Genomic DNA, 25324 nt, shown 5'->3' with positions numbered 1-25324 from the left:
CCTATAAATACCCTCTGCAACCCTTCCTGTTCTGTTCAGATCAGCCTGCACCCCCCCCCCCCCCCCCCCCCCCCCCCCCTCCTCTCTATCTCTCTCTCTTTCTCTTTCTCTCTCACACACAAACACACACTTGTTTTCATTGTCAAGTACCCCAGCAGCAGAACTCAAAATCATATTCAATATTGACAGTGCCAGAAAAACCATGGTGTTCCCCATGGTACTTCTCAAGCTATCTGACTGGCTCCTGTACCAGCTTTTGGCCAACTCATGTTACAGAGCACTGAGGAAGATGAGAAACTACTATGGTTTCTTTTTAAGAAACCCATCTCATAGATCATCACACCAGCCTCCTTTGTACCCTAGTGTGACCAAGTGTGGTGGTCTAGAGGGTAGAGGGTCTCAAACTTTGGTTTGTGATGTTCATGGTGCCTTGCTAAGGTCCCAATCTTTCTTCCCTTATTTCATGCTTGTTGCCTTTGAAGGTGGTAGTATTTTCAGAGCCTTCCTCTTGCTTTTCTCATGCCCTCTATTGTGGGTTTTGGACTATGAGCTCAAGCTAAGGGTGATGATTTTCATTACCTTCTGTGGGCTTAGATTGAAAGACATGAAGACTGTTTCAAGTGCTGTTTTGCCCAAGTTTTACCTTGAGAATCTCAACCTCCAAGCCTATCAAGTGTTGGCTTCAACAGGTTCTAAAGTTGTGTTCACAAGCTTTCCTAGCGTGATGGTTGAAGGCTTTCTCAAGGAGTATATGAGTGTTGATGATGTTATAGGGACTGAGTTGCACACTATTAATGGGCACTACTTTAGTGGTTTACTATCTGCTAATGGATTGCTTGTAAAGCACAGAGCTCTTAAGGAGTTCTTTGGAGAGAAAAAGCCTGACATTGGACTTGGAGGCTCAAGCCTTCATGATCACCTCTTTATCTCACTTTGCAAGGTATATTTCTTTTCAGTACTTCTTAATTAGTACAATATATGAACATAGTTTATTACTAGCTAGTACAGAAAAGAAAGGACAGTTGAGTAATTTTGATGTGATATATAGTTATCCAATGTCCTTTTCTTATTGCCTGTTTTGGTTATGATCATCTAAATGAACATGTTTTTATTCCTCTTTTGTACAAGTTGCCTACAAATTAAGATAAGAAAACATGGGCCATATTATGACACCCTTTTCACCAAAAAGGGCAATGGATTTTTAATTCTCACCCATGTTGACATGCAATTAATATGCTTTGATTAAGCTATCCCAATCTAATATATATATATATATATATATATATACACAAATCTAGTAAAATGAACCAACACATGCATATGGACATATTTATATATATATAGCTATTAATTAATTGATGTTGATTTATTGTTGGATCCATGTTTGTGACTGCAGGAAGCTTATGTGGTGAACAAGGAAGATAGCAAAAGCAATTGTAATTCAGTAATGCCAAGGGAAAGATATCCAAAGCCTCTGGTGTTTCATGATGGGAGGCTAGCTTTCCTGCCTACACCATTAGCAACTCTCTGTATGTTCATGTGGCTTCCTATAGGCATAGTCCTAGGCATCTTCAGGCTTTGTGTGGGAATCTACTTGCCTTACAAGATTGCCATCTTTTTGGGCACTTTGAGTGGTGTGAACATTAGGTTCAAAGGGTGCAACCATTCAAGCTCACAGAATGGAAAGGGGGTCCTCTTTGTTTGCACCCACAGGACCCTCTTGGACCCTGTCTTCCTAAGCACATCGCTGGGTAAGCCGTTGACCGCGGTCACATACAGCCTAAGCAAAATGTCCGAGGTCATATCTCCAATCAGAACAGTTAGGTTAACAAGAGACAGAAAGCAAGATGGTGAAACCATGCAAAAACTGCTCAGTGAAGGTGATTTGGTGGTTTGTCCAGAAGGAACCACTTGTAGAGAGCCATATCTGTTGAGGTTTAGCTCTTTGTTTGCTGAGCTTGCTGATGAGATTGTTCCTGTGGCCATAAACACACATGTGTCCATGTTTTATGGGACTACTGCAAGTGGGTTGAAATGCTTGGACCCAATCTTCTTCCTCATGAACCCTAGACCTGCCTACTATATTCACATCCTTGGGAAGGTGCCCAGAGAGCTAACATGCGCAGGTGGGAGGTCTAGCTTTGAGGTGGCTAATCATCTACAGAGACAACTGGCTGATGCTTTGGGTTTTGAATGCACTAGTCTTACAAGGAGGGATAAGTATTTGATGTTAGCAGGAAATGAAGGGGTGGTCCAGGATAAGACAAAGAAACGCTAGTTTTTGGTAGTTTTTTTTACCAATCTTTTGACATTCCCATTTTAATTAATATTATATTCATTTTGTATTGAAAACCATATTTCTCGTTTGCTATAAATATTTATATGTATTGTCATTTTTATTAGATACACTTTTGGTTATCTGCCATGTTATTTTTGTTGTTGCTCAATCGCATTGCTGGCCGGATATAAGAAATGCTTTAATTTATCGGAACTCACCATATTTAAGAGCACATACATGTGTGTGTGTGTTTTCTTTTTCTTTTTTTCTCTCTCTTTTTCTTTATTTATTATTATTTTCCTGAGAAAATGAATTTAAATAAATAAATAAATAAATAAGGAATGGACAAACTTTTTTTAGGTTGACAAACTTTATAAAGCAAACTTGGAATCTGTATCTTTTGTTTCAATTTCTAACTTAGTTTAGAAGCTTTTAAAAGTTAGATAGGGTTGGTTGATTACCTCCTAAGGTCAAAAGAAAAGAAAAAAAAAAAAAATTGAAAGCTACATTTAATAACAATTAAGTATTCTTCCTTTACAAGGGTAAAAAAGTAAATTAACACAATAATGAACTCACCAAAAACTAGGTTCCTGTTTTTTTTTAAAAAAAATTAAAATTAAAATTAAAATTTTCTAAGATTTGATCGACAATTAGTAACGTACAAAGCGCTTCATTTCATTATTTGTTTCAGTGCATTATTTTTTATTTATTTTCTATATATTTTATTTATTTTCTATAATGCATTTTTAGTAATATAAATTTATATTCTATTCACTTTCTTACTCTTTTTTTTTTTTTTTTAATTTTTTGACTTTTGACTTTTCCCCGTCTTAAAATTCTTCTCCCCCATTCAGCAATTTATTTATTTATTTTTGTTCTCGAGACTTCTCCCTTGTGTCAATTGTTCTCAATTAGCAGAGATAATCCCTTCTTCATCCTTTAAACTTCTTATGCTTTATTTTATCAGTTTGTTTATCTTTAAAAATCGATTCTTTTATCAATTTGGGATATAAAATATGTGATCTTAGATTTCATACTATTGTATAATGTTTTGAAATTTGTGTATGCGTGTATGTTTGTCTTATTTATTATTATTTTTTTTGTATAATATTATGAAATTTACAAAAGTACAAAAGGTTTTAGTACAATATTCTTTATTGTATAAAGTTCTGAAATTTGTACTTTATCTAGATTTTTTTTTTTTTTTTCAGTACTTTATTTAGATTTCATACTATTGTTTAAAGTACAAAAGTTTCGGTACTTTATTGAGTTTCAGTAAATTATTTTTTCCAGTATATTATTTAATTTTAGCACATTATTTATTCTTTTATTTTATAATACATTTTTAGTAGTATAAAATTTCTAATTCTATCCACTTTCTAACAGCTTTTTTTTTTAAAACAAACTCTATTCTCTTTCTAACCCTTTCCTCCTAAAAGTTAAGAAAAATTATTGCTATGTGTTGAAAAAGGCCTTTAACCAGTGGTTTAGATACAAAAGTTCCCAATTGGACAACCACTAATTATTGCTACGATTTTGTTCTATAAGGATTGTATGTTCTATTTAACAGAGGGGATGCGTGATATAAAAATAATAACAATAGGGGCGATGTAGTGTAGTATTAATACTAAATTTCAATTAAAAAAAAAGAAAAAAAGAAAAAAAGCACTATATATTCTTGCTCCCACTAGTTCTTTGGATCCAAATGATAATCTATCTTTTTTGCAATCTGTTTTTCACTCTCCCCACATTAATGATAATCAATTATCTCTCGTATTTTCACCCATTTTTTAAAATACCCCACACCATATATTCTTGCATCCAAATATTTTTTTTCTTTCAAAAAGTCCACAAATGTTTTTTTATCCAAAATAAAGCTACGTAAATTGGTTCACTTGTTTCTTCACTCTCTACTGTTTCACATCCATCGTAATTTAGGAAGTACGGATACGACTATAAGATTAAAGAATATGAGTCTAACAGCGACACATGTTGAACATGACTTCACAAATGTTGGACTGGCCAAAGAAAAGTTTTGAAAAAAAAAATAAGGGCTGAATAGAGTCTATGGTTGAAAAATACTCCGGATTAAAAAATTAAGCAAGGCTATGCAATTATCAATTTAAATCGTGCAATAAAGATAATATGAATATATTCAAAACAAGCACAATATATATGACATAAGGGAATAGAGAATAAAAAACAAATGACTCAACGATTTAGCAGGTTTGGAACTTAGACTCACCGGCTCGAGATTCTTTTCACGACTTTTCCAAATTCATTATGCCTTCTTGTTTCGTTGGGCACCTAATTTGTAATGTTAGATTGATACAATCACTCTGCAGGAGTTGTTATTTACACTCCAAGAAGTCACACTATATACAGAGGAGTCGTCTTAAAGATATCTAAAGGTGTGATTATAGGTATGACAACTGAAAAACGTTATAAAGAGAAAAAATCTAGTATCCAACTGTAATCAACTGAAAAACGATTGATACTTCCAAATTTTTACGTATAGGTTGGTCAGACTTACACTCAAAAAATTCGGAGATATTAAAATAATTTAATATTTAAATGAACAGAGAATACAAAAGGAATAAAAAGAATGAATACATCGTTGAACGAAATTCTATTGATAAAATAACATCTCCTTTACAAAAATAAATTACATGAATTTAAAATTCTAAAATACAATTAAGAAATTCTATAAGTCAAGGAGTCCTACACCATACACTATTAATTTATCAGTTTATACATAATATATAACAATAAATAACAATACTATTTAAAAGCAAACAAGATGAGTAGATAAATGACAGTCTCCCAGTTGCGGATCCTCAATCTCGAGCCTAGAAAGTAAATCGTGGATTAAATCCACAAATAAATTCCCTCTAACAAATCTTTGAAAACCGATAAATAAAATATTTTTAATCAAAATCATCCTAGTTAAAATTTTAACCTTTAATATAAGATGATACACATATATATAATTAATACTTATACTTTCCTGTATCTATCTCCACTACCTTTTCATTTTTAGAGTTGTCTTTTACATCTCTTGTTCCCACTAACAATAACATGAGGAAAATTCATTAAAAAGGTCATATAAGCGATTCTTAAAGACATAGGAGTTTCAAGGACGTTGGATCAAAGCTTGGAGGACAAGAGTTAGAGCTTGACCTTTCATGGATTTGTGTTGAGATTTTCACAAATCTCTTTGGTGAGCATTCCTGTACACTCTTAGGTGTGTATATGTATATATCATTTTGTATTTTCATCAAACACAAAATTCTACACATGAATAAGACCTTAGGTAATTACATACTTTTACTGAATTTAAAAAGGCCATTTCCCAACAATTGTAGGTTATACTTGGCATCCTTAAACTTGAACAATATTATCAAAAGTCACCTACCAAAATAGAATTTTCCATCTCAAAACAACATCCAGCAATGGAATCTAACTAAAATGTGGAGTTTCAAAATCTAAGTACATGTTCAATTTCAAGAACGAAGCTTAAAACCCTATATGCATTTTGAATAAGTTTATGACTAAGTCACAATCCACAAATAAGAAAATAAAAAAAGAAGGTTATTTACTTTTTTTAAAGAAGGATAATATGTAGATTTTATTAAAATGTGGAAAGTAGCACTTGGATCTCATTATATAATTTAACATGTACGTTCACATTTAGGGCCATGAACGAGAGTATTGGTGTGTTCTAACTTGGCTCGGTCAAACAGTAAGAGTGCCTGATGTCACGATCCGATTCCTAACGACGCCATGAGCATAGAAGACACGCATGCTGGTTGGCTAAGAACATTCATTGATTGGGAATGGTTCCAGGGAAGGGGCGTGCAGGACCACAGGATGGTACCTCTTCAGAGTTCAGGCAGGTCGACTCGGTTCAGTTCGAGGTACTTGTCGCTAGTCTTGGACTTGACTATGAAGAAGGGAGTTGGCCATCCCTGCACAAACTGGTCGGGAGCTGGAGCCGTTCCCCTGATGAGGCCATGGCAGGCCGAAACCAGTCAGCATGTATCCTTGGGAGGGCAGGTCGTGGTGGCTGACCAGGGCGCTTGCGCGAGCTGAAGCAACGCCTTGGTGCCGCACGGGCCGTGCCGCTGCGCCAAATCTCTAGGCCCGTGACACTGAGCTCGAATTGAGCCCATAAAATGAGAAAAGACTTCTCCGCTCCGGTGATACCATATCATTAAAAAGTGCATTTGTTTAGTAGCGTTAGCATCTAATTAGTTAGTGATATCATGTCATCAAAATAACAAGAGCATTAAAGTATTTCTCCCACAAAATAACATCCCAACTTAGCTCCTTTATGTTTGACAAGGCTTGAGTTTGGCTCGATGGTTGGTTTAAAATTGTTGGATGCCTTAACTTATCAGAAAAGTTTGAGAAAAATAGAGAGAAATAAATATGATAAATTTGGTTAGAAATTAACTTATCAGAGTATCATTATGGAAGAGGTGGATGCAAGTGATACTTGAGAAATGCACAGAACCACCACCAAGAAAATTCCATCAACAATGAGTCCCAAAATCAGAAAATCAATCGCCAGTAACTTCCAAAATCAATATGAACAGACTAGACTAAAAGGAGACGAGCAGAGAGGTGTTTGAGTTTAGATCATTGATTAATTAAGCTTGATAATTCTATTTGAGCTTGATTTATTTATTAAATAAATGAACACGAACCAAGCTCGAGCTATTTGTTGAAAGCTTAATTCATTTACAGTGTTATCAACATTGTCACGCCCCAAGTCGTGCCTAGCCCTGAATGAGGAGAAATACTTTATTACTCATGTTGTATTAATAACATGGTATCACCAAATTATTAAATATTGACTTATAATGATACGACCCACTAAAGTAAAGCACTTTACTTATATGACGAGATATAAATTGGTTGATGGCACAGTCCACCGCACAAAGGACATAATAATATCACCGATGCATGAAAGTCTTTCTTTGAAATGGGAGGGTAATAAAGTAATTTAAACTTTTATCAAGAATGCAAACAGCCAATAAATAAAATAAAATAAAATAAAATAAGGAATTAAAGAAAATTTCTTTCTTGATTACCATAGAAAATGGTAAAGTTCAAATGGAATTTATAGTGTGTAAACTGAGAACGCGTGTAAATAAGATTAAAATTAAGAAGCACAAATACGAGCGTTGAAATAGGTTTATACAAGGAGAGAGAGTTGCTAAAAAATAAGAATTAACTCAGCACTATCATCACTATGTTATCAACGTCTCTAAAATATTTAGATTTTCTCAACCAAAACCATGCAATAACCCATTTAATATTTAGCGAACATAAAAAAAATAAAAATAGAAAAAAAAAAGAAGAAAAAAAGAAGAAGAAAGAAATGAAGAAAGAAAGAAAGAAAAGTATATATCAATGCACTTGAGAAAAAAAAAAAAAAATTCCCAGAGTACTTATCATCGGCAAATCTAAACTAAATTGAAATCAAATAGAAATTGTACTTGCCATTGAAAAGGTAGAAAATTATAGGAAACATAGGTAGGGTTATGAGTCATAATTAACAAAATGATCGATTTTAAAAATTCATTTTTTATTTGATTGAATTTAGCAAAAAATTACAAATGCATTCAAAATTATTGTTAAGATCCAAAATGCCCTTCAAACTCTTATTTTAAATTACCAAAATATTCTTCTTAAAATTATATAATTCTTGATGCATTTGTAATTATTTTGCATAATTCAATCAAATTGAAAAATGAACTTTTAAATTAGATCACTTTGTTAGTTAGGACAGCTAATTCTACCTCTTTATAGTTTTCTTATAGATATATATATATATATATATATATATATATCTCTGAAAGCAGAACTGAGAAAAGGAAAAAATCCACATAACATATATTCCTTTCACAATACCAAAGTTCACCATGTACACAGAACAAGGTTCAGGTTCTTTATAATATATACAAGCATAGAGCCTTAGCAAACGCATTGCAAAACTTTACCAAAAGTGGTAAGTGTAGCAAAATAATATATGCAAGGATATGTATGAATATTCATACATATTCGTGCCTTACACATGATTACAACAAGATTACATGCCCAAGCAAAAAACAGTACAGCTAAATATCTCCAAGGAGTAGCACAAATTTACTGTAACACCAAAAATAATTTCCATCTACAAGATTCACATTCTTCATTTGGCGCCAACATTCACACCGCTTCCTAGTGTCATTACCTGAAATAGTAAGGAGTGAGCCGACGCCAGTAGACAAAACTAAAAGTTATCGCTAAGGGATTTGAAAATGGAACAAGCATATTTTCAGAAACACAGCTTTTTAGAAACATTAGAACCATTATTGAAAACCATTTGAACTATAACTCATCAATTGCTCCATAAACTACGATTTTAGACACTTTCACCATTTCCAACAGTTGGATCTTTATAAACTATTAAAAATCAGTTTAAGCCCAGTTTGTTAAATCCATCTGTATAATTCCAATATAACTTTCCTTGTTAAAAACAATTCGAACATAGAATGCAACAAATTTAAAACACAAATTTTTAACAAGATAAAATACTGATAAATCATAATAAGAACAGGTATGGTTATTCATGGTATCATTTCTAAAAAAATTAGGTAATTTAGAACTCGTATAAAACATGCAAAGGTAGATTAAAAGAAAACTCGTTCTATCAACTCAGTTTACAATAAAGAAAAGTATAAACATAATTTAAAACAGTACTAAAATTAATCAAATAGGTAATGCCACTAGAATATCAACCAAAATCAGTTGATATGATGATCCAACAGTTCTTTCTTTTCTCTTTCTTCTTCTACTTCTCTTCCTTTCTCTCTCTGTTTCTTTCTAGAGTCACGGGCCAGATCTCTCGTTTTCTTTTCTGTTCTTTCTTTTGCATGAGGTAGACACATGTTCTCCATGCTTTCCTCCTCCACTATTCCTAGTCAAATTATTACGTTTTTCTTCAACGAAGTGTACTATAACACTGATAATTTAGTGAGTAGCAACTAAAAAATATTAATTTAAATTAATTCCAATCTAACCCATTAAACAAAATTAATTAATTAACCTAATTAAAATTTTAGGATATCACACATTCATCTTGAAGGTTGATTCTTGATTCCTTGTTCAAAATGTAGAAAGCAGCACCAAATTATATATTAACTATTGCCTTTCATCAGGACTAAGCCTTGTTTATCAACATGTATTGTCCACGACAAAAAATCACATACCTTAGAGGATGGAATGACACGTGTATTTGAAGAGGAGGTTAGAAACCTATGACAATTAGACAATTTTACACTCTAACTAAAAGCAATACACATTACATAATGATGACCTGAATCCACTACCTAAATGCTTTTTTACTACGCCTCATGATACCTAAAAAAATTTGAACAAAGAAACATTTTATGCAAATTGTGGACAAAACCAGTTTTGTAAATTTAGAAAATAATGACCTGAATCCACAGCCTGGTTGAGATTGTAATGACCTGAATGTATATGGATATTGCATTGATAGAATGCTAACTATAAGGGCAACTGATTTCGGATAGGAAGGATCGAGCAGTACAATGGCCGGAAGGTGGTCTGCGAGCTTAACCGGAGGAGCAGAGGATGGGTTATCATGGCGGACTTTTCCATGGACAGGGATGAAGGGGGAAACACGCGCCAAAGGAGAGTGGGGCGAGCAGATCTAGGGGGGGAGACAGATGAGACGCGTGGTTGGTGTTCGAGCTACTCCCGTTGCCCATGCAAGACAGCTGTATGCGCACGTGGTCAAGCATGTGACGAGGTTGGACTTTTGAATTATGATAAGGAGGGCCTGGATCTGGGCCATATTATGGGCGCAAGGGGGTAAATGTTACAGGTTGTTTTCAGCCCAAGCCCAAGTCTGTTTGATCTTCATCTTCATCTGGGCCGTATTCGGCCAAGCCCAATTCACTTGGGTCAAGATAGAAGGTTGGGCTGTCCAATGTTAAGCCTAAGCCCAAAGTGGGCAATATTAGAGGGGACAGGGTGGTGGTTCGGGGCTCGAATAAGGGACCGGTTGTTTCTTCTAAAGGAAACCAGCCTAGCCCAGTGGAGGAGACCATTTTCAATCAATAGGCCTAGTCCATAGGTTTTGTTCCTTCGCAGCAGGCCCAGTCCACAGGTTTTTTTCATATTCCTTCGATGAAGAAGCATGGGGACAAGAATTGGTCTCTGAGGGATAAAGAAAGCTGGGCAAAGGCAGGCTTGTCCCTTCAGGGAGATGGGCTGAAGAATAAGAGATTCCGCCATGGTGAATGTTGTACAAAGTTGATTTCGGGGAACAGATTTGGTCCGTTGCTCGCCGAAAAATGCAGTGATGGCTCAGAGGACTATGCCTCGGCGGATAAGCCGGATTATCAAAGGAGATCATCTATGATTAAACAATCTGGTAAAAGATGGACTAACAACCAAAAACAGAAACGCGTGGCTTGTATGGACATTGACATCGAACCAGGAATGTATCCTGTTGCCTACTCTTGGAGCTCTCTGTCTGCTCCTCCTTCTTCTACTCCTTGCCGGGGGGGGGGGGGGGGGAAGGAATGTGATGGGCTTCACTCTCACCTGTGGTAGAGGTGGGGTTTGAGGAAGAGGTGATGGATTCAGAATCGAATGGTAGTGGATTTGTTGGGCTGTCAAAAAGGGATGGGATGGCCGGTGTTGAATGTTTTGGGCTATCAGAAAGGGATGGGACAGCCAGTGTGGATGGTTGTTCGGATAGGGATGTCTTGGGGAATCATGGGTTTCTGTCAGATTTTTCTTCATCGGTTGGGGAGGAGTTGGGTTGGATTTATGAGACTAGTAAGGGCAGGGTTGACGATTTGGGAGACTCAATGCTGGATGGAGACGGATTGGGGAGGTCACAGAAGAATCCTGTTAATGACGCTCCTGAAAGGATGGTAGTTTGTGTTGGGAAGGATCTTCGTTTTACCCTTAATGATGTGGCAGTTGCTCTATTGGTTCAGGAATTGATGAAAAACAGAATATGCCTAGTGAACATGCTGTTGGAACGGATACTCTAATTGACAGTTTGGAAGGTGGGGATGACAGTGTTGTTGACTGGATGTCGTGTGTAGGGGAGGAGGAGGAGATCGAGGGTGGAGCTGGAGAGGTGGCGAGAGATATACAGTGCGGGGTTTTAGATTTGATTGTGTGGGCTGAGGAGGGTCATCCAAATGTTGGGGTGATTGAGCCTTTGGCTGTGGTGAGGCCGGAGAGTGTGGTGACTGATGGTGGTAGACAGAATTGTGTTGATGAAGGAAAAGAGTGGATGAATGATCATATCGATGTGGTCAGCGAACAGTTGGGGGTTTCCTTCAATGACAATCGGAAACACGCATTAGCAATTCTTCACGCAACGGTGGAGGGGAAAGAAGGGGAGTTGAAGAAGTCTAGGAAGGGAAATCGTAGAAAGAGGAATGCCGCCCTTTCGAAGGGGGAGAAGGAGTTGAGAAATCTGTTCTCTGATGTTAACTATGATACTAATGAAGGAGGGGTGCTGGAGAGGGGTAGGGGTAGGGGGAGGGAGGGTAGGGAGGGTGCTGGAGGGGTGAGGGATATTGTTGTCTCATGAAGCTACGACTTATTTCGTGGAATGTTCGTGGTCTCAATGATCCAGACAAGAGGAAGGTTGTGAAGTTAGCAGAGAGAAAATGGGGAGTTCATGTGTTTGCAAGAGACGAAGATTGTTGTGATGACGAATAGGGTGGTTAAAAGCCTTTGGGGTAGTAGGTTTGTTGAATGGGAGGTGTTGGAACTTGGATGCTACAGAGGCCTCTGGAGGTATTCTTAATATGTGGGATAGCAGACGGATGACAGGGGTGGAGGTGTGGAAAGGAAGATTCTCCATTTCATATGCCTTAGTGATGGAGGAGGATGAATTCAATTGGGTGTTATCTGGTGTGTATGAGCCGGTGGAGGATAATGTGAGAGGGGTGTTGTGAGAGGAGCTTGAGGCTGTGAAAGAGATACGGTCTCTTCCTTGGTGTATTGCTGGGGATTTCAACGTGGTTAGGTCGCCTTCTGAGAGGTCTACAGGTGGTAGATGGACTTCGGCTATGATTCAATTTTCGGAGTTCATTGATGGGCATCATCTTATTGATTTGCCTTTAGAGGGCCTTTACGTGGTCCAGCGGGAGGGATGCGCCTACTTTATCACGCTTGGATAGATTCTTGATATCCGGAGAGTGGGAGGAAAAGTTTCTGGATGTGGTTTCGGTTGCATTGGTTAGGGTGACGTCCGACCATATTTCGTTGATTCTGGACTGTGCAGGTTTGAGGCTGAGATGCACTCCTTTTAGATTTAAGAATACGTGGTTGAGATCGAATGATTTTCAAGGAAAGGTGCAAGGTTGGTGGGGGGATGCATCGGTGGTGGGTACTCAGAGTTTCATTTTGGCAAGGAAGCTTCGGGTTCTTAAGACGGGGCTTAAAAGATGGAATAAAGAGGTCTTTGGGAACTTGGAGTGGAGGAAAAACAGGGCTTTTGCGGAGATCTTGGGGATTGATCGGTTGGAGGAAAGGGGTGATATCAGTAACTCCCAATGGAATAAGAGAGCAGGTTGTCAAGCGAAGGTTACGGAGATTGTTGTTATGGAGGAGATTTCGTGGCGCCAAAAATCCCGAGCTCTTTGGCTTAAGGAAGGTGACCGTAATACAAAATTTTTCTACAGACTTACCAATGCTTACAGAAGGGACAATTACATTGGGAGGATTCATGTGGATGGAGTGGAGTTGTGTACGGAGAAGGAGGTGGTGTGTAAGAGGATTGCTTCTTTTTACCAGAGACTCTACGTGGAGTCGTTATAATGGAGACCTCGTCTTGATGACCTTCACTTTGACTTTATTTCTCCATTTGATAGGGATAGTTTGGAAGTTCCTTTTTCAGAAGAGGAGGTTTTGAGAGCGTTGAAAAGTTGCAATGGTGACAAGGCTCTGGGTCCGAACAGATTTACTATGAGATTTTTGTTGGATAGTTGGGAGGTGGTGAGATATGAGGTGATGAGTACCTTATATGAGTTCCATTATACTGGGGTGTTCGAAAAGTCGTTGAATGCATCTTTCATTGCTCTCATCCTTAAGAAAAGGTTGTATCCGATGTTAAGGACTTTAGACTAATAAGTTTATTGGGTTGCATTTATAAGCTTATTGCTAAAGTTCTTGCCTTGAGATTAAAGAAGGTTCTAGATGGTGTCATCTCAGAGTCTCAAAATGCGTTTGTTGGGGGAAGACAGATTCTGGACTTTGATTTAATTCAGTGAATGTGTAGATCTTAGGTTGAGTAGCAGTTGGCCAGGAGTCCTATGCAAGCTCAATATTGAGAAAGCTTACAATCATTTCAATTGGAATTTCTTATTATATTTGTTGGGGAGGATGGGTTTTGGGGAGAAATGGAGGAAGTGGATTGAGATGTGTATCTCTTCTGCTAAATTCTCTGTTCTGGTGAACGGGTCCCCAACAGGTTTTTTTAGAAGCTCTTGAGGATTGAGATAAGGGGATCCCCTTTCTCCTTTCTTATTGTTATGGAGGCCCTTAGTAGATTGATGGGGAGAGCACTTGATTTGGGTTTTATAAGAAGTTTCAGATGGGACCAGATTCAGGACAGCAGATGGATTTTTCTCATTTACTTTTTGCGGATGATACTTTGATTTTCTGTGATGTGGATGTGTCCTAACTACGTTATTTAAGGTGTGTGCCGGTTTGCTTTCAGGCTATGTCAGGGGTAAAAGTCAATGTGGATAAAAGTGTGCTTGTCCTTATGGGGGAGGTTTCGAAGGTGAATTCGCTTGCAGCGGTTCCAAGATGTGGGGTGAGTTCCTTTCCGATTTCTTATCTGGGGTTACCTTTGGGTGCTTCGACTAGGAGGGTGGAGGTTTGGGATTCAGTGATTCAGCGTTTAAAGAATAGATTGGCCAGATGGAAGAAACAATATCTATCTTTTTTTTTTTTTGATAAGTAGTAATTGAAATAAAAAAGGGCGTTCAAGAGGGGAACGCATCCCTTATACAAAAGTGGAATTAGGGATTAAAATCCCATAGAAGCCAAAAAAATAATTAAATCTTCGGAAGAAGAACAGGACTTCCTCTTCACATAACTGAAAAGAGAGTATATGATGTGAAGTTCCAGACTTGCCGTGAACGATTCTTTCCCTTCGAACATTCTACTATCCCTCTCCTTCCAAATGCACCACCAAACACAATGTGGTACAACTCTCCAATAATCGTGAACAGCGCTACTCACACGGCATCTTCTCCATATACAAATCAAATCCTTAGGATAACGAGGCATAACCCAATGCATATCAAACAAACAAAAGATAAGATTCCAACAATCCCTTGCTATAGGACAATGTATTAGAATATGAGCAACTGACTCACCATCTTGTTTGCACAAACAACACCAATTAACAAGACAATTGCCCATTTTCCTTAGATTATCAATCGTAAGGATCTTACCCCAAACAATGGTCCAAATAAAGAATGCCAGATGGAAGAAACAATATCTATCGAATGGAGGATAAGTCACTCTGATAAAAAGCACATTGTCTAGTCTCCCAACATATTTGCTATCCCTCTTTCAGATTCCGTGCACTATTGCTGATAGATTGGAGAATCTCCAATGGAATTTTCTTTGGGGTGGAAGGGGTGATGAGTTCAAATATCATCTTGTTAGGTGGGAACATGTTTGCAGGCCGTTTCATTTGGGGGGGCTTGGTCTTAGGAGGATGATCCCTTTTAATAGGGCGCTTCTTGGGAAGTGGTTATGGAGATTTGGTAGTGAGATACATCGTTTATGGAGGAGGGTTATAGCGTGTCGTTTTGGGGAAGAGAAAGGGGGTGGTCTTCCAGGCCGGTGAGATCTGTTGCCGGCGTGGGAGTGTGGAAAGCTATTCGTAAGGGTTGGGATGAACTGTCTAAGCATATTGATTCAAAGTTCGGGAGGGCGGGGATGTTAGGTTCTGGGAGGATTTTTTGTGTGCGGATGTCCCCCTATCCCGGTTGTTTCTATTTAGCATTGCTGTGGATAGACATGCTATGGTAGCTAACTGTTATCGGCTTGATAGCGGTAGGCTTACGTGGGATGTGCGTTCGGTGATTTTTCCAGGATTGGGAACTTGAGGATGTCCTTGGCTTGTTGAATCTTTTGTATAGAAAGGATGTGGATGGTAGAGGGCTTGATTCCTTGGTTTAGAAGCCTTCTCCTTAGGAGAGGTTTGATGTTTGCTCTTTTTTTCTGTGCCTCGCTGGTTTTCAAGGAACTAGTTTTCCATGGAAGACGGTTTGGCGTTCTAAGGCTCCTCTCAGGGTGGCATTTTTTGTTTAGACTACGGCTTTGGGAAAATTTTTAACTCTGGACAATTTGAGAAAGAAAAGACAGATCATAGTCAACTGGTGTTGTATGTATAAGAAGGATGGAGAATTTGTGGATCACCTTCTTTTGCATTGTCCTTTGGCTTATGATTGCTGGAGCCTTATTTTTGGTTTGTTTGGTATTCATTGGGTTATGCCTCAGTCTTTAAGGGAGGTGATTGATATTTGGAGTGGCCAAAGGGTGGGGACTCATGGTCGGGACTGTTGGAAGGTGATTCCCTTTGTGTTTGGTGGAACATTTGGAAAGAGCGTAATAAAAGATCTTTTGAGGGGAGGAATCCCCATTGGGACGCTGAAATTTTCTATTATTAGCTCCCTTTTTTGTTGGGTAATGGGAATAAATTGTATATTTCTAGATGAGATAGTGGACTTTTTGGGTTCTTTGGGTCCATAGGACTTTATGTGTGGCTCTCTTGTATTTTATTTATTTATTTATTTTTATTTATTTTTTTTCCTCTTGGGATGCATTCCCCTCTTGAACGCTTTCTAATACATTTTATTTATAAAAAAAAAAAAAAAAACAATGCTAAAAGAAGGCAATCAATAGGTATTGAAGAGATGACATCATGTGAGCCCACATCAATATGCCTGTCAGAGAGAGAGAGAGAGAGAGAGTGGTATGTGTGTCAAGAAGTATAAAAAAAAAAAAAAAAAAAAAAAAAAAAAAGAAGTAAGAAAAGGTTTTAAACGGTGGGTTATTTATGACCGCCACTAATTTTGGTCGTTGTAGCAAGGGGCGGAGAGGGGGATATTGAAATTTATTATTGTACCCTCTAAAATTTGTTAGATGTTGTAAATAAATTTCATTTGGGATACCTATAAACCCCCCCCCCCCCCCCCCCCCCCCCGCCCCCAAAAAAAAAGTATTTGCTCCGCCCCTAATCACAAGTCAGTGAACTCGATTTAACGTTTGTACACACAAATTTTGTAAGTCCGCAATAGAAACAAAATATGGAGCAAAATAGAATTTTATTAATTTATGAATGTGGAGTACAGTCCTTTGTAATATCTTTTACAAAAAAAGAATGGTCATCTGATTCGATCTCCTTGTTTTTGGTTAGTTGGATCCAAGGGCTGCACGAGCTTGTTCTTGAATCATTGTGGAATTTGATGAAGAACGGTACGTTGTTGGATGTGCTTGATGTTCTTCGCTTTTGGGTTTCGATTCTGAATTTGTGTCTGAATTCTGAGTCTCTGAATTTCTGAGTCTCTGAACTTCTGAATTCTGAATTTGTGTCTGAATTTGTAGACTTCTGAATTCTGAATCCTCTCCATCTTTTTTCTTCCTCCAAGCCTCTATTTATAGGCTTCTTGGATTAATAGGATGATGACACGTGTCATCTCCTGATAAGGATAAAACTATAATTGGGCCGGGCCGGTTATATTGTGATAATTATCCTTAAGATAATTATTCAAAATATATTTTATTAGGAATAATTATCGTTTCATTTAATTATCTGGGCTGGGCTAATTAAATAATTTAAGTGGACCAAGCTTGGTAAATTAAATAATTTATTTAAACATTAGGCCTATATTTAATGGGTCCATTCGTTAAAACCAAAGCCCACTAAATTTTAGTGTCTACAAATTGCCCCCACTTCAAGTCCCAATTTTGATAAGACTTGTCTCTTTTTCTAAGTGGGACTTGAAGTTTTTTTTTTTTCATCTTAATTGTACTTTCCTATTTAAATTGAATTGTCCAAATCCCAATACAACTTGGAGGTATCTTGTTGCCTATATATACCCTCAATATTGTAGGGTTTGATATCAATTCCAAAAATCTCTGAAGACTTGTCAGATCACAAATAATTGGTACGTGTATTTCTTCTTCTTTTTTTCTTTCTTTTTTTTTTCTTTCTTTTTTTTATTTTTTTCTTCTCTCTCTTCTCTTCTCTTCTCCACGCTGGCTGGAGCTTCTTTTTTTTTTTTTTTCTCTCTCTCTCTCTCTCTCTCCACGCATGTAGGAGATTTTTTTTTTTTTTTTTTTTTTTTTTTTTTTTTTTTTTTTTCACGCATGCAGGAGAACATATATATATATTTTTTTTCACTCCACGCAAGCTGGAGAACATTTTTTTTTTTTTAACCCCCTTTTTTTTTTCTTTGCAGGGCTTGATTGGGTATAACAACTTGATTTGTGTCAACCGTAGCAGAAATTGAATCCTCCTTCTAGACAACACCGATTTGAGCTTTGGTATCCATCATGGTGGTGTTCAAGTGTTTCGCAAAGCAAAAGCTGACTATCTTAGAGAGCAAAAATAGTCAACGAGTCCAAGGAACGACATTAAGTGTATATGACTCACTTTTTGGTCGCAATGCTATTCAAGTGCCTGATTCTAACAATAAACATTGTTCATCTCATTGGACATGCACGGCCACATGCGAACTCACCGACTTTGGTCCTGATCAGATTAATGAAGAATCTATTGTCTCTAAAGCCTTGATACTAAATTCTTCACTTCATGAGAGAGTTGTTGAAGAAAACCAGTTTTCACTATTGGGTCTTAATGTTCAGGCGAAGGAAATATCATAGAGTATTCCCTATAAACTTCCTGCTGAATTGCTATACACCAAACTATATTGGGAGTGGTTAGAAGATGTCTTGGCGCGTTTCCACGACTTTCTATCAAAACAACAACTATATGGTGCTTTATTCGCCTCCCTATTTTCCTATAATCGTCATGAAGATGTATTCAAAGCATTCCTTGAATGTTGGTGCCCAGCCACTAATACACTTCATTGTTCTATTGGCGAGCTATCAATTTCTCTTCGAGATCTATATATGCTAGGTGGTCTCCCTCACCAAGGAACAATTTATGATGAAGTTATTCCTTGTGCAGATGAACTATTAAGAGCTGGCAACAACAAAAATTCTATCCCTTTGAGTTGTCAACACCTATTTTTGGCCTTCCACAGACTTTCCAAGAAGTATAAAGGAGATCAGAATGTGAAGATATCTGACTGGATTAATTTCTGGTTTAAAGGTGCATCAAGACATGCCAAACCTTCAAAGAAATCAACAAAAAATAAAGTTCACCGCCCTATGAGGACTCAAAATCCGTTTGGTGTGATCCCTCCTGTCCAGTCGATGTCCACCAAAGAGAAAGAAGTATTTATCAACCTTGGTGTAGATGAAACATCGAGAGACACCACTTATCTAGCTGCTTTTTTAGCATGTTGGCTCTGCAAATTTGCCTTACCTGCACACCCTGTCAACATAATTCATCCTGGGACTTTCAAGGTCGCAAGCATGTTAGCAGATGGCTACAACATTTGTCTTCCATCTCGGTTCTGGCCAGTATTTACAGAGGCTTGAACGAGATTGTTTCCTCACCAGATCCTGGAAGCTGCTCTGCGATATTTCCTATTCACTATGTATTCGGATGGTTGAGTGAATATTTCAAAACTAATTTCACCATTCCTAATACCAACTATTGGCTTAGAATGACATTATATGCAGGCGAAGGAGGAGCAAGATACTTTGACCATTTTGAAGCCCAAAATTTATTCAGATCATGTAAAGGAATAAACTTAACTCGAATGGCTAAAAGATCTTCAAAAGAGTGACTTATTGTAGATAATGGCGAGATGATAAAGGCTGACTTTGACACCCTAATCAATCTTCGATCATGTTATTTGACATTGCGCCAAAATGACCGTCTTACCATTAAGCCGTATAGTCCACACAGATTTAGCTGACAATTTGGGTACCATCAAGATATTCCTGGAAAATTAAAAAATGACTTTCGTACTTGCACCTTAGAGGAATTTTTAAAGCATTGGAACTCATCCGTTCATTATTCTTCTGGTTGTGATGCGTTGCTTCCTTCAACCTTAAGCCACCTAAAATCCTCAGTTACCAGAGCATATGCCAAATGGTGGTCCAGCGTATATATTAATCCATTTACACAGAAAGAAACTACCTCAAAGCAATCTAAACGCACGATTTCCCCACCAGAGAAACCAACTAAAATCAGGAAGGTTTTAATTAAGGGGCTGAAGTCAAATCTCCCATCTAAGCGAGTGCCAAAGTTAACCATCAAATCTCATAATGATTGTGACGTTGTTGGAGGATCTAGTAGCCATCACCAAACAGCAGAAGATGTCCCACCACTAATCAATAACCGTCGCCGTCGTCAGTTGTCAATGGAGTTAGATGAGGATGTGAAAGCTTATGATGAGGATCATAACTGGAAGCATGTCACCGACAAAGTGAGACTTGAGTCAGTACAGGAATGTGTTGCCACTTCTCTTGATCAATTTTTTACTGGGGTACCTAGTAGTTCACAACCTATACAGGTAACTATTTTTTTTTTTTTTTTACTACAAATTACCATTATTTATTATTATTTTTTTAATAGATAAAAGACAGCAAGGGATTTCTTGGGGAAGATGTCGTCATTGTTGCTAACCCAACATGTAGTGAAGAATCTATTTATGGACCATCTGCCTTAGAGTTGGCCACTGCGATAGGAAAAGGTACAGAGATTTCACTACAAAGAAGCAGAGTTAGTCAACACTCGGATGTTTTGGGGGTTGCTGAAGTGACTAGTCAAGCTATGGAGGTGGTTGAAAATATTGGTAAAGATCATGTAGTTATCCCTTCTTTGATTTTAAGAGAACAGGGTCCTCCCTTGCATCGTGTTGCCCCTTCTGAAATGTTAATTTTCAATGCGGAAGAGATCGTTCTTGATGTTCATCATCGTGCTGCTTTATTCTTTATTGATTTCATAAAGAATATCATACGCGATACTCCTACCGATAAAATACCGTCTCGAGCACCTAAACTTCAAACACTTTATGAAGGACTCGCAAAACTCCCTGGAGACCATTTAGCTTTGAAGAGGCGAATTGACTCATATACCAATAATGCGGCCAATTATATTGCTACATCTTTTTTATATGCCTGTATGATGACTTCAGACTCTCAATTCCAACGATTTGCCAGTATTGATGCACAGCTCACCAACGCTAGGTCTATAGAAGATGATGGTGCTAAGCGTATAGAATCACTTCAATCTAATTTGAGTGAAGCTGAATTTAAAGAAGCTAGATTAGTGAAAGAATTGCAAGAAGCCAGGGAAGAGACTCAAGGGCTTAAAGTCCTCATATCGACAACGGATGCACAGTTATCTCAGAAGAAGGAAGCCATCACCAAACTTTGGGAAGATCGAAAATCAATAGAAGAAGCTAACGTCATCTCGAATCGCGATCTTGAAGTAGTGAAGCAACTGGAAGAGATATTATGGCAAGAACGTGACGAAATTATTGCTATGAAATTTTAGTATTGATCGTCATTTTTTTCAAAAAACAGTTGTAACTTTGAATTTTAGCAATAAAACAAATGATTTATTATCTCCATTTTATTTACAAAGATGTTATCATTATTTATTTGTTTCACCGTTCACAGTTTATACTCTTACGAGCCAGGAGTTTATAAAGAATTTTTTTTTTTTTTTTTTGTAATCACAGTTTTAACTCATGTAGGCCAGGAGCATAGTGCAGTTTAAGCTCGTACGATCAGGAGCATTGCCTTCATGGGTAGTAGCGCTTCAGGAATTTGCCATTAATGGGCTCCACTCTTACTCCATCTTCATCAATAATGAGATATGCGTCGTTAGTATAAACTTCGCGAACAACATATGGTCCATCCCATTTGGATACAAATTTATTTCCCTTGCGATTTATGGCAATCGGTCTACGAACAGCTAATACTAAGTCTCGAACTTGAAATGACCGAGGTCGAACTCTCTTATTGAACGCTTTAGAAAGTCGAGCTTGATAACACTCTAGCTGTTGTTGAGCTTCTAGTCTCTTTCCATCCAATGCTTCTAGTTCTTGAAGACGTAAGATGGCGTTTTCTTCACTTGTAAGACCTTCTTGTATGGCTATCCTTAATGAAGGGATTTGTTGTTCCAATGGAAGAAATGCTTCTACGCCATAGACCAGAGAATATGGAGTTGCTTGAGTAGGTGTCCGATGCGTAGTGCGGTATGCCCATAATGCTTCTTCCATTTGCTCATGCCAATCTCGCTTTGTTTGATTGACTACTTTCTTCAATAGTTCACATAGAGTCTTATTGAATGCTTCTGCGAGACCATTTGCAGGGGCATTGTACATGGAGGATTTACGTTGTTTGAATCCAAATTTCTCACAAAGGTTAGTTACCCAACTATTTTTAAAATTCGTCCCGCTATCAGTGATGATGTATCGAGGGACACCATATCGATAAATAATGTTGGACTTGATGAAGTCAACCACTGTTTCCTTTTTCACATATTTATAGGGTGCAGCTTCTGCCCATTTTGAAAAATAATCAGTTGCAGCCAAGATATATAAGTGGCCTTTTGAAGACTTTTCTAAAGGACCAATTACATCTAATCCCTATGCATCGAACGGCTATGACGTCACAGTAGGGTGTAATGGTTCCAGTGGTTGGTGTATGAAGTTGGTATAGAATTGACAGGCTTGACACCTTTTTGCATACTCCAAGCAATCTTTGACCATGGTGGGCCAATAATAACCCATTCTTTTGACGCGAAAGTGCAGCTTTGGACCAGATTGATGAGCTCCACAAATCCGAGAATGTGCCTCCTTCATTGCATGCGTTGCTTCATCATTTCCAAGGCAGCGAAGGAAAAGGCCCTCATAGGAACGCCTATACAATGTATCGTTGTAATAGATGAAACGAGGTGCTCGCCTTCGTATTTCAGTCTTATGGCGTAGGTCTTCGGGAAGCTTTCCATGTTCCAGATAATCAATGATAGGGATTCTCCAGTCTTCTTCCTCTTGTGTCCAACAAGAAACCACATTACTTTCTTCAAATTTATCCTCCAAGACTTGTGGCAAGACCCATCTTTGACATACAGGAACATCAACCAGGTCTTCATCAGTTAACGCCAATGTTGTAGCCAAATTTGCCAAAGCATCAGCTATCCGATTTTCTTTTCTTGGAATGTGCTCTAGTATGACGCTATCAAACCGTTCCAACAAATGAGAGGCGTAACGATGGTACGGTACTAGATCATCTTTCTTAACCTCATATTCTTTAAGAAGTTGGTTGATCACCAACTTAGAGTCTCCATATATTTCGAGGTCCGTGATGTTCATCTCATTCGCCATTTGAAGGCCGATAATCAAGGCTTGATACTCAGCTACATTATTTGAGCAGTTTTCAGCAAGTGCAAAAAAGTATGGAATGACATGTCTCTTTGGAGAAACAAAAACTACACCTGCTCCAGCCCCATCTGATCGTGCTGCCCTATCGAAAAACATCATCCATGGAGGGAGGATGTCCACAAGGAAGACTTCTTCATCAGGAAAATCTTCAGAAATTTCCCAATCGGCTGGAATAGGATGGTCAGCTAAGAAATCAGTTAGGACTTGTCCTTTTACTGCTTTTCGTGGCACATAAATAATTTCAAATTCGTTGAACAAAATTGACCACCTCGCCAATCGTCCGGAAAGGACCGACTTAGACATGACATATTTGAGAGGATCTGCCCTTGTAACAAGATGTATCGTATGAGTCAAGAAATAATGCCTCAATTTCTTAGAAGCGAAGACAAGTGCGAGGCATGTTTTTTCAATTGGAGGATAATTTCGCTCCGTCGGGGTGAGTCTTCTTCATTATTTTGAGCAAGTAAGGCAACCAGCGATTCTTCTTGCGCAGCAATGTAAAGTATGAGTGGCTTTCCAGGTACTGGTGCTCCCAATACCAGAGAATTGAGAAGGTACTTTTTGATGCTATCAAAAACATTTTGGCATGATTGGTCCCAATTAAATGGAACATCTTTTTTTAGGAGTCGGTTAAAAAGGCTGACAACGACCCGCTAAATTTGAGATGAACCGATGAATGAACGCAAGTTGACCTTGTAAACTTCTAAGTTCACGTAAATTCTTTGGTGGCGGCGTCTTTTGAATGGCCTCAATTTTATTAGGATCAATCTCAATACCACGATGACGTACGACGTATCCCAGGAATTTCCCTGAAGTCACACCAAATGCACATTTAAGGGGATTCATCTTAAGTTGATATTTTCGAAGGCGATTAAAAACAGTACGTAAATCCTGTAAATGATTTCTTCGTTCTTTTGTCTTAACCACCAAGTCATCAACATAACATTCAACAATCTTGTGGAGTATGTCGTCGAAGATCTTTTGCATAGCGCGCTGGTATGTTTCTCCCGCATTTTTTAGTCCAAAGGGCATAACTTTGTAACAATATATGCCTTTAGGAGTGCGAAAGGCAGTTAACTCCTTGTCCCTCGGAGTCATTCTTATCTGATTGTACCTAGAGTAACAATCCATAAAAGAGAGAGCTTCATGTCCAGTGGTTGCATCTACAGTGAGCTCAGGGATGGGAAGAGGAAAATCATCTTTTGGGCATGCCTCATTCAAATCACGAAAGTCCACACAGATTCGAATCTGTCCATTTTTCTTCTTCACTGGAACAATGCTCGAAATCCATGTTGGATATTTGACTTCACGGACAAACCCTACTTCAATCAATTTGTTGAGTTCTTTCTCTATCCTTGGAACTAGCTCTGGACGGAAGAAACGTTGAGACTGCTTAATCGGACGTGTCCCACGTTTGACAGCAAGATTGTGCACTGCAATTTTAGGATCAAGACCGGGCATCTCTTTGTATGTCAAAGCAAAGACATCCTTGTACTCAGACAATAATTGAAAGTAATCATTTTCTTCTGAGGGGTTTAGGAATGCACTAACAAAAACTGGTTTGGGTTGATCGTCAGTTCCTAAGTTGATTTCTTTAAGTTGATCAATAGTAGCCTGCCCCCCGTCTTCTAGTGTTGGTGGAGCTTTCTCGATATCATCTGGTTATTCACAGTCAGGTTCCTCTTCAACAGTGATGTGGTATGAAGTAACACAAGACGATTCGCCAGTGCCTTCTATTCTATCCACTTCTGCTGATTGATTAGTAAATACAATGGTTCGCCTTCGAGCTTTCAATGTAACATCATTGGTGATATCTATCTCTGTCTTACGTTTCATTCGCGAAGGCACTAGGTTCTGAACCTCACTATTATTCACCACGTCGATGTTAGCTTCTTCTGACTTCACAATCTTGTTGTTTTTTAGTGGTGCATCATGGATAGTACCAATTCGAGAAAATACTGACTTTCGAGATTGAGGTTGTGCAGATTTTCTTCCTTGGTCATGAAAGCTCATTCTGTTAAAAACAGAGTTACAAGGCAAATTGCTGATATGAGAACTTGAAACATTTGATTCTCGGCTTGACAACCTGTTGAATACAGATGTTCGATCGCATGGAGCTCTTATATGGTCAAAAACTGATTTTTGATGCCCAGTCTGCTGATCTTATTCATCCTCAACTTCTTCAAACCCAATGTATGAGGTGCTTGACTTCTTATCCCTCTTTGTGATTTGAATTCGAAGTGGCTCAGAAGCTACGAAACCGAGACCAGACTTAGGTGAAATGATTTTATGCCCTTGATCTTTCAACTTCTTCTGTGTCTCATTGACGCCATGCACCTTCTCACCGGTGACCTCAGCATTCAGTTTTCCAAGGCTTGCAGGATTTGTAAAATCATACCCCGACTTAGCCAAGAGTTGGTATGCTTTAGGATCGAATCCTTCG

The 25324-nt window shown here is 38.0% G+C and overlaps 1 protein-coding gene across 1 annotated transcript; it reads left to right on the top strand.

The window, feature by feature from the left end:
• The first annotated feature begins 202 nt into the window (after positions 1 to 202).
• Positions 203 to 2491, top strand: LOC132314813 (glycerol-3-phosphate acyltransferase 1). The gene is made up of 2 exons (XM_059813625.1): positions 203 to 940; positions 1397 to 2491. Exons 1-2 carry the CDS (start codon positions 203 to 205, stop codon positions 2276 to 2278), a joined length of 1620 nt encoding a protein of 539 aa, XP_059669608.1. The 3' UTR covers positions 2279 to 2491.
• Positions 2492 to 25324: the final 22833 nt, after the last annotated feature.

The sequence above is a fragment of the Cornus florida genome, unplaced genomic scaffold, assembly GCF_030987335.1.
Source record: "Cornus florida cultivar Cherokee Brave unplaced genomic scaffold, ASM3098733v1 CherokeeBrave_3.0.0_Hap2_Chr06, whole genome shotgun sequence".
NCBI classification, from domain to species: domain Eukaryota; kingdom Viridiplantae; phylum Streptophyta; class Magnoliopsida; order Cornales; family Cornaceae; genus Cornus; species Cornus florida.
The sequence above is the reverse complement of the archived record's forward strand: the minus strand, read 5'-3'. Positions and strand labels throughout refer to the sequence as shown.